This window comes from Seriola dumerili, unplaced genomic scaffold (assembly GCF_002260705.1).
Source record: "Seriola dumerili isolate Sdu_G_001 unplaced genomic scaffold, Sdu_1.0 BDQW01000110.1, whole genome shotgun sequence".
In the NCBI taxonomy this organism is placed as follows: Eukaryota; Metazoa; Chordata; class Actinopteri; order Carangiformes; family Carangidae; genus Seriola; species Seriola dumerili.
Window position 1 is genome coordinate 9,010,880 of NW_019174365.1, and position 10,370 is coordinate 9,021,249.

The 10,370-nt window shown below is 39.2% G+C and overlaps 1 protein-coding gene across 2 annotated transcripts; it reads left to right on the plus strand.

The window, feature by feature from the left end:
- Positions 1-1,083: 1,083 nt before the first annotated feature.
- On the plus strand, positions 1,084-4,522 carry mrpl24 (mitochondrial ribosomal protein L24). 2 transcript variants are annotated; one of them, XM_022747666.1, is made up of 6 exons: positions 1,084-1,163; positions 1,431-1,617; positions 2,201-2,296; positions 2,778-2,881; positions 3,424-3,554; positions 4,083-4,522. In XM_022747666.1, the coding sequence occupies exons 2-6, from the start codon at positions 1,435-1,437 to the stop codon at positions 4,217-4,219; spliced, it is 651 nt and encodes a 216-aa protein (XP_022603387.1). In that variant the 5' UTR covers positions 1,084-1,163; positions 1,431-1,434; the 3' UTR covers positions 4,220-4,522. The 2 variants fall into 2 exon arrangements, with proteins under 2 accessions (XP_022603387.1, XP_022603388.1); XM_022747667.1 differs by having other exon boundaries at positions 1,153-1,236.
- The last annotated feature ends 5,848 nt before the right edge of the window (positions 4,523-10,370 follow it).

Here is a 10,370-nt window from a genome sequence, read left to right on the forward strand (position 1 = left end):
TTATATAACATTTCCTGACAGCTTTGAATTTGTCATGGAGTTTGGTTGAGTATGAGTTCCTTAAATACAGTGTTTAGTTGGTGATACAGTTTTAAATCTGCTCATTTCCCCTTTTATAATATTGATAAAACCTTTTCTTGCATTTTTGTTTTAGTATTAATGTCTAAATGATCTCTGTGGCAGCTGGTGCATCTAGCTCACAAGATTGATAACCACTTCCTGCAATCGAACATGCAAACACAATGTTCGATTGCAGGTCTTCAGAAACTGTAGCCTCTTGTCTCGTGGAACAAGGGTCCTATAAATATTTCACAGCTTTGTCATACCACCAATACAGTATAACTTGTAATAACTAACTGTATCTGCCTTCATGGGCATACCCAACATGAAATAAGGGCTTATTTCAATAGTTCAACCAATCCAGATTTTTGAGGTGAACTGCTGTGGTCAATACAAATGAGTTTAGTGCTGCAAAGATGCTGCAGTATAACTCAAGGCTTGGACAAAACATCATAAATACAGATGGGATATTGGAGTAAAACTGCAAATGAACATGAAAATAACTTGTCCTCCATGTCTTTTTTCTTCTAAATTTTGTTGATCAAAACTTATTTCCTTTTTGTTTATCAGAACTTAAGTGTTAAACAGATGCTACAACCAAAGTGTATGAATGAAAACATAATAAAACAAAAAAGAACAAGAACATTGGGACTTCATAAAGCCAATATTAAAATAAGGTTGTAAAATTGTATTTGCACATTTTTTTCTTTTTTCTTTTTTTTTATAAAAAAAATGTCCTATTAAAACTAATATTTGCAATAAAATTGCTTTTTCAGATGTCTGTAACAAAACCTTTAAATTGTGCTTATTGTTTTGAAAATGACAAGTAAAATCTGTACTGTGACAGACACTCATACTGCAAAATTTTTGACAAAAATCTAAATGGATAGAAACTGCATTTCTTTTCTGATGTACAGCACTGGGGATGAGTGATTAGTCAGGGGCCTGCATCCTGCTCGCAAATCAATCACTCGTCTCTGTTTGATTTGGCAACTGCGCATGCGTACAGCCAGATCTCGCCCTCCCGCCCAGTAGGCGGCGCTGCCTGCTGATGCTGATGGTGCGCCGCTAACTGCTGCATGTGACATTGACATCAACAGAGGGTAACATCTTTTTGCATGTTCACTCCGTTTTCTTTACGCTGTTGCTGGGGGGGGGGGCTTATTGAAGAGACAGGTAACATGGCCATTTGAGATTTTTATATGTTTTCAGGAAATAGTGGTGTATGTTTAACGGCTGTAACACAACGTATTGATAGCAACTCCGCAAGCTAACGTTAGCCTAGCCTGGTTTGAGTGTTGTCAGTGGAGACTATGCATCTGTTTGTCCTAGCGTTAACTCACAAGCCTTGGTTTATTTTGTGCCCGCAGCACAATGAGGCTGACCACTCTCCTGTCGATGGCAGTCAGGGTTGTTGTGCCCAAAGACTACCGGTACGGCACAAACAGACCATGGACAGCGGCTGCTAAAAGGCAAAACCCTCCGGGGAAGAGGAGGAGAAAGGTGTTCGTGGAGCCGTTAGCACCGGAGGACTGGTCTGTGCTCAGAGGGGACATGGTGAGAAACTCAGAACAGGGCAAAAGCCAAGTTAAGGAAACAAAATAGCAGCGTACCAAAAATGATGCCTCCATAAACAGTACTGTGCAAACTTTAAGGGATCAAAAGTAAAGTGAGAATGTTTTAAACACAATGCTATGAATAGTTTGTATTTATTAGTTAACTTAATGCAAAGTGTAAGTAAACAGAAAAAAAAAAATCATTCTTCAATTCTTCTGTGGATTTAGGCTCTCTCAGTGTCTCTGCATGTCATCCCAGACTGACACAGTGATGTTGAGATCGGGGCTCTGTGGGGGCCAGTTTTAAATGCTGGGCCAACTTCAGTAGAATATTTTTACTTAAAGAATTAAAGTGGTGATAATTTTTCCATCATTGGTAGTAAAGCTGATGCTAGTAGTATTGTACATACTGGTAGTATTAATACATGTGTGCAAAAGATAATGCTTGATTATTACAAGAGAGTCCAGTGGATGGGGCAGTAAAACTTCACATATTTGGCCAAATCTGGATTGATAAAAGCAAGTGGTAGATTAAAAAATATGTTCATGCAACATGGAGTTAAGTATCTGCTTTTGTTTCTCAGGTGGAGATTCTCGCAGGGAAGGACAAAGGGAAGCAGGGAAAAGTAATCCAAGTCTTCAGACACAGAAACTGGGTTATGCTGGAGGGACTGAACACAGTAAGGAAGTAATCTTTTTCACAGAGAAAACTGGATTAATTTTGTTTATAGGACATTCACAGCCTATAACCACTAATTCTGTCATTTTTTTTTGATCAACTCACTGTCTCTCTCAAGAAAATTAGAAGCATTGCTAACTTCTACCTGTATTTTGTGTATCAAAGTGTACATGGTGTTGCTGTTGAGAACATGAAAAGCTTGTAGTATCTGTTCTCTCAACACAAAGTGCTGATGCTTCAACATACAGCAACACACAGAGATGATGTTGCCAATCAGGGGAAATTTTCATGGTCATTTATTTAATTACATACAATTTAATTAGTAAGTGTACAACTCCATGTATTATTTTTTAGCTCCACCAGATGGAGCCAAATGTCTGGGGTCAAGTTTGTTTGGGTGTAACTGCTGACAAAGTTCACCAAAAAAAGCCATTTTGCCACCAACAAGTTGAAGAATTGTGAACTATTGTTTTATGTATTAGCATCACAGGTATGTCGGACGAACTCATGATTATCGTGGGACCTACATTTCCAGCGAAGCTCCTTTGCTGCTGCGTGATGTCTCCCTCGTTGACCCCTCAGACAGGTACGCTAAGCCCTGTGACAATGCAGGATTATAGTTGCGGCTATGCATGTGCATGCACCCACCCAACTCAGGACCTTAGCAATAGCTGAACCAAAGGTTAGCAGTCAAAATAAATTGTGGTCCTTTTCCTAGATGGTTTTTCATTGTTATGTGCAACTCCAATTACTGCAGCTTGAACTGAAGTTAAAGCTATAATTCCTGGTGTTGATATTATAACATTGCATAATGAAAAACCGTGACCAACAGGGAAATATTAAGGTAATATTTGACTTTTAATGGGTCTGTTTGGGAGAAAATTATGGGTCAAAATTTACTGAAGTATTTTGGGGTTTGCATGACATCACTGTGCATCTTTAATGTTTGTGTGTTGTAATTAATGCTTGTTTTTTTCTCTAAATCATCATTAAAATAAATTCTTCTTGACAGTAATCTTCAAACTACTTCTGAATGTTAAAACAGAGTCCCATCGCTATTTAGATAAATGCACCTGATCTTTGGTATCTTAACAGACTGATTTTGACATACTGAAATTGATCTTCCAGGAAGCCCACTGAAGTGGAGTGGAGATTCACAGAGGAGGGTGAGAGGGTTCGAGTGTCTGTCAGGACGGGTCGAATCATCCCTAAACCTGTTCTGGAGCGACGAGATGGCATTGTACCACAGCAGTGGAAAGGTGTGTGTGTGTATGTTTTGGTTGGAGGGGTATTCTTCTCAGGACCCAAAATTGATGCAGTTTGTTCCATGTGTAGTTAACAGTCAGCACATAAAACCAGCTCTTTTTTTCCACCCTGTGCAGACTTGAATTCCAAAAAAAGGTTTCAGAGTGATGCAGTTTGAGTCTTTGATTCACAGTGGAAAAAATCTATTCTGAACTAGAGGCTACATGAGTAGCACAAACCTTTACCAATGCTGAGCAACCTTCTAACCTGTACATCTGAGCATATTGTTCCTGTTACTTAGATTTTGTGTTAGTTAAAGCTCCTCTCTTTTGACTCTGCAGATGAGATTTTACTGTCTGTCCAAATAAATCTTAACTTTTTGTCAGTTTCATTAGTTAAAATAAATATAGTTGAAACAGCCTCATGTAAAAAAAATGTCCCAGTACAGCTGGTTGTTAGAGTAAACAACAACATTTTTCTCATGGACTTTCATGATCTGTTAAGTTTTTGTTTGTGGTCTGTTTTTCTTTCTACCCTCACAGATGGTCCCAAAGACACCAGTCCTGAAGACACTCTAGAAAAAACATATGTACCATCTCTGAAAACCCTGGAGGAAGAGGTCATGGAGAAGCTGGGTATTCAGGACAACAGGCGGCACCGAAGGTCCTACTGGTACTGACCAGAGAATTCAGAGACACTACCGTCCCCCATCATGTTACCCAGATTTTGCAGCAATTCTGAAGTTAGTCATGCTGAGTCATACTGAAGGACATAACAAAAAGACACTGTCAGGATGGCATGAGTAAGGCTCTTGGATGGTAAAATACTGGTGCAACATACAAAATGATACAGAAATGCTTGGAGGTATAACAGATGTGCAAACATACATGCAACTTAAATGTTTCCTGAATCATTCTCTCACAGTGGTATCATAGTTTGTTTCTTTATAACATAATGAATAAATGTCACATAAACCAATTCATTTAATTCTTTGTATTTTGCTCTACAAATGAAATACTTCATATTTTCTAAAAACAAGAGAAAAACTAAATCACAAAGTATGATATCAACAGTTTACAAACACAGGAGTCATGCAGTACAGGCATTTTCATTTACTACAGGTTTGGCTGTAATGCAGTAATTTGGGAAGAGAACACAAAATTTTGCTCCCACATCTATGCAAATGCTTGAATGATATTCACTCAGCAGGTATAAATTGGTGCCATTGACAAGTTTGGGAAGCCAAGATGGCAGTGTGAAATAAGCTTGTTACTAAAGCCAACATCAGGAGAACAGAGGAGAGCAGTAAATTCTGATCGACACTGATGTTGATGCAAGTTCGCACAATACAGTAGCTTCTGTCTCAGAGAGAGCAAATTACTTGACATTTAGTGTTGTATAATACATTATATGTACAGACTGGAAGTCTGGAAAACTGAGATTGTTCCTGGTATTGGCAGGGTTAATAATGGTAATGGTTGCAGCCTGTTTGGATCACTCATAAGGCTGAAAATAGCCATATTATTTTACAGAGGCCCAGACATGCTGCTCTCCAAAACTTAAAGCTCCTAGACAAATGAGTCTGTCTTTCCAACATGTCTGGGAAACAGTGTGGAGAAGGAAATGGCTGGGGAGGAGACTATACAGACTGGATAGTTTGCACTCACCTCATTTGACTCTTTATACACTGGCACTGCATGTTATTCCTGTGATCTGTGACTGTTTTTGCTTCAGGTTTCAAATATGACCTCACCCATGAATGTTTTTCATGTAAGAAAATGATTTATACTGTCAAAGGCCACAGCAGAATCACCATATATTTAGTAATATTCTGATTTTAATGGTACAGTTGTACACATAATGCATATTTTTTTTTATAAAATCTCAACTGCATTTTACCATCTTTTTCCATCAAGCCAATTGGTTGCAATTAGATGTTATCAGTTTCTTCACTGTAGAATTACACTGGCACTGCTTGCTTACCTTAGTGTATAGCTTTCAAATAATTGATCTATAGAGCCAGTTAATACTCCCAAAATCAACCCAGTAGTACTCAAAATGAAAGTAATTTTCTAAATGTTTTAATTTAGAGCACAAGCCTTTCTCCTGTATACACATGGACCTGTGTATAAACAAATATTAAGAGGGAGGCAAACTTATTCATGCATGCATTTGGAAAAACTGACATAAAATTTATCAGAATTTGATTACAATCAAATCATATGATGAAAAGAAAAGGTGATGGGAAATGAATAGAAAAAATGGCTGCAATTGTGCTATCATCCTCACTACTGTGCATCCCACTGAGGACATTTTCACAGAACAGGAAATGCACAGGTATAATCAATAACATCAATAATGACTACATTTCATTCCAGTGTGAAGGTTCCAGTGTGTCCTGGCTGACAGTCACCCTGTCATGGTTTACTGAGACACCAATGGTCCAGAGCCATCGTTAATGTTATTGGTTACACCAGTGTTTCTCCTGCTGAAACTACTCAAATGTCATCCATTAAAATGTTAAATTGAAATGTAGAAGGGCATTTTTACAACAGCTGTTGAAGAAGGATAGAGCATTAATTGTTCACCCACTCCAGTCTCTCCAGCTGGTCGACACATTCAAACTGGCTACCTCTAAAGTTTTCCTCTTGTGTCCGCCAGAAACTTAAAATTGCTAAATACATATTCAGGGTTTCTTGGATCTCAAAACACCTTCACACAAACCAATGATCCTGCGAAGGTGTTCGACTGGGAGGACACAGTTAAAATGTGCTTGATTAGCTTGCAGTTCACTACAGTAACGTCTGTAGTGCCAGTACAAGAAATGATAAGAGGAGTATCATGTAACATTAGCCACAAAACTGCATTGCTATTTTGTTTAATGTGAACATAGATAATTCAATCACCATTTGAATTCAGGGCTGAATGTCAAGTCCTCTTTCCTAATTACATGTGGTGGGTATTTATTCTTTTAGAACAGATTTAGACCGTTTTAGGCAAATAAATAAAGTTATTTAAAATAAATAAAATATAATAAAGGGATTCAATATTCTGTATTTTCAACTGTATCAACCAAAATTATGGGCTAACATGCAGGGAGACAAAATTAAAAATTAAAAAAAATAAATAAATAGATGAATGAATGAGAAAGTCTTTTTAAAAAGTAAAGTAAAATTTGTCAGGCTTTTCTGGTGATGGTACTCAAAAATTTAGTGTGGTTGCACTGGAGGATTTGGACTCATTTGGTCCTCTGTACTTCTAAAGTTCTCATGGCCCTGATTAAATTGTATTTTTCACTGGCACCCCAGACAGAAAGACTCCCTTCACTTAAAATATCCCACTATAGCTATAAATATCCCTTTTTATCTATATCTGTCCCTGAAATACCCGGCCTTTTTTAAGATCATCCTCAGCTGTACATTTATCAGTGATATATGAGGGAGGCGGCCGATTAGGTCTATGAAGTCTCTTTTTCCTTGCTGGTTAACCAAGAGTATTGATTTACAGAAAGACCACGTTAACTTGCTGCCAGATCTCCAGCTGCAGAAGCAACTAGCCTCCCTTCCAGGCACTGACACAAAAAAAACGAGAAAAAAAAATGATGTGTCACAGATTATATAATTGCGTCAAAATTTCACAGTGGCTCTCCATACCCTAATTTCTGGTCAGTGCAGCAGCATCATGCAGAAAGCATGGCAGGCTGCTGGTTTGGCCGATGAGTGGAGCAGCTTTCCCACACTCGTCCCTCCTGAACCAGTTTGCTTCTGCCACTTTGCAACCAAGAGGGAATAAAAGCAGCCAGTCAGCGGAAACAGGGTTTTGAGGTTTCGCTTTTATGGGAGGAAAAATGATTCAAAGGCTGGTCTTCTTTCCTGTCATTGCATGAGCGTTGTATTTCAGTCTGGGATTACATCAAGGTGAAGTGTAAAATTGGTGAAGTGGAACCTTTGTATTGCTTCATTTGTCCTCATTTTTCCCCGTTTACACGCACAAAAAAACACAGACTTATGGCCATTTTGACTTGAAGAGGGTAGAGCGAGTTTTAAGAATGGCCATCTACTAATTTATACCTTGTGGTGAGTTGACAGTAATTCTGGTAACCCAGTTAAATGAAACCACTGAACATGACTCAAGCAGAATTAAGAATACATAAAAATAAACTGCAGGCTTTGCTCTGTTTTTTAGCTGAGTCACATTTGCTTCTCAGCCACGTTAACTAATGAATCCCACCTGGTGATGCTTGCTGCATGCGTCAGAGGCGAATTCACCAACAAAAGTGTTATTGATTGTTCATTTAAAAAGTCAGATTACAGTATGTAGCATCCTTCAAAGATACCTGAATTTGTTAAATACGTACCTGTAGTCACTTGATACTCAGTTTCTGTACATGATGAACTGGCTGCGGTGCAGATTTTAAAATATAAAAACATGATTTGAGAAATTCACCCCTGCCTGATGAGTAGTATTACATTGTCCTTGCAGAAACAGAAGGACCTGCAATCATGCAAACATCTCCAGAACATCTGAAGACACTTTAAAGCTAAATGTCAGTGTTGCTCTTGACTCACTTGATGATCTCAGCTCAGCTCACAATATAATGATAGTGTCTAATTATAGGCTGGTTGTTTGATGGCTGCTGGAAAATGTAACGTTAGCTTGTATGCAGGTCTGAGGCATGGCTTGCATGCATGTTTAACTATGTTTGGTCAGTTTAGTTGGCTCCCAAACGATTCTCGTGTATGACTTCAGTATGTTACAGTTCTGCTTAAGAAGAAGGTAAAACACTGCTCTAACTTGTGGCATTCAATTCTTTCATCCTGACATGGTTCATGAGTTTTATGTTAAACTGTACTGCAGTACTGTTCTGAAGTAAATGTACTCTGTTACTTTCCACCACTGTATGACACAGGCACACACACACACACACACATACACATTGCACATAAATTATTTCAAATCAACACCGTCCACCTTCTATATAAGACTTGATCTGTGTGGATATTCTCAAACTAAAAAGCAGTTGTTTCTTTCTGATGATTCGCAGCAGGCACGGTATTCTTTTGTAGAAACGGTTTCACCACGAGGTCCATTAAGCAGCTGTTCTGGTGCTTTTGATCATGTCACATGATCTTCATCAGCAAATGGAGTTTGTTCAGTTGTCGTGGAACTGTAGATGTTGAAATTTCCTTTTTTTTTCCCTGTGCACTTTTAATGGCTTCTCTGCCATATTGGTATAAGTGAGGCTACATAGCTTTGGCTAAACGGCGGCAACAGGAGATAATTACAGGGTACTGTCTCATTGAATTTCAGAGCATTCTCAAGCCAGTTGCTTTAAAGACACTGTAAGAGACCTGACTGAGCTGAATGGATGGAGTCTTTGGAAGGAAGACATTCCTGCTTGAAGGCCGACCATCCCTATACTCTACGACCCTGCTGCTGAACACACATGGCAGCAGGGAGGATGATGTCTTACAGTGAGCGTAACTGCTGATTGGACTTGAATTAATCTGGGTCACTGTGACAGTCAGTCATAGCTAAAGTTGGACTGGAGCACACCTCTGATCTTTGTCTGTGCTCTGAGCTTTGACATTTCCTTCTCAGACAGTCCTGCTGGTATCTGGGCGTCAGATTCCTCAGGTGTGCAGCAACAACTGCTGCTGCCGAGCCACAGAGCAACCACTACAAAGCACCATTCACCCTCTCTGCAGAGGGCACAGCACACACTTCGTTTGACCCTATTCGTCTTCTGTGTGTCTCTGTTACATACAGTATAAACAGGTGGCAGAGTCCAGCGCTGAGCCAACGGCGTACTTGGAATTATACCGTGTAACTAATAATGACCACAGGTTTCACCTCGGCTGTAAATCTTACACCTTGCTGGCTGAGATGAGATTCCAGTCAGTTCTGCACTGATTTTCTACCCTCTGATGGTTTTATTTACTGTTATTTCTGTCTTTTATGTCCATATGACATCTATTGCACGTCTGTCCGAGAACAGGGATCCCTCCTCTGTTGTTCTTCTTTTGGTTTCCTCCTTTTTCCTTTTCGTTTTGAGGAGGAGTTTTTCCTTTTCCGAATCCAGGATTTAAGGATGGAGGGTGTCATATGTTATACAGATTGTTAAACCGTTTATGATTTTGGGCTGTGTAAATCAAATTAACATGACTTGATGACATGGCCCAAGGATTGACTTTTGACTGGGCAAAGTAGGCAGCTTGCTTATAAAATCCTTGAACAGCCTCCCCACACATCTTTTACACTATTTGTAACTTGGCCTTGAAAGTTTGTACACACATTCATGGTCCCCAGAGGATGAATCCTGCTGCTTTTGGTGATCCTCTGACTTTTGCTCTAGCACCACCTTGAGTTTGAGTTTTTTTTTTTGGGGCGGAGGACTTTTGGTGAAATATCTTGACAGCTATTGGGACCTTTTCATTTATCCTGTGAAATATCTCATCACCTACTACTGTAGATTATCTGGCACAACAATTTTGCATAGAAATTCATAGTTCCCAGAGGATGAAGCCTCTTGCTCAAATCCCTGCTGTGCCTGAGCTGCAAGCATGGCTGTAGATTCTTTGTCTTGTTCATTCATCACACAACCTCTATCGGTTTTTGTGTAGAAACAAGTGCAATGCCGTGACTGCTTTTGAGGAGAGACTGTCCATAAGTCTGCACTGTTCTTTCCATTTTTACAATTCATCACGTCTTGATGGGAGGCTTGTTGATTTGTGTTGAGGAGCACCGTGTCAAATCTACTTTCACATGGTGCATTTTACTGAATACATTTTTGTTCAGTTTCTTTACTTGACGATGACAGGACACATAAT

Excerpts from the sequence above, each read along its gene's own strand:
- mrpl24 (XM_022747666.1), top strand. The coding sequence starts at position 1,435 with ATGAGGCTGACCACTCTCCTGTCGATGGCAGTCAGGGTTGTTGTGCCC. Across the intron at positions 1,618-2,200 it reads CTGTGCTCAGAGGGGACATG|GTGGAGATTCTCGCAGGGAA; the intron begins GTGAGAAACTCA and ends TTTGTTTCTCAG. Across the intron at positions 2,297-2,777 it reads TGCTGGAGGGACTGAACACA|CATCACAGGTATGTCGGACG; the intron begins GTAAGGAAGTAA and ends TTTATGTATTAG.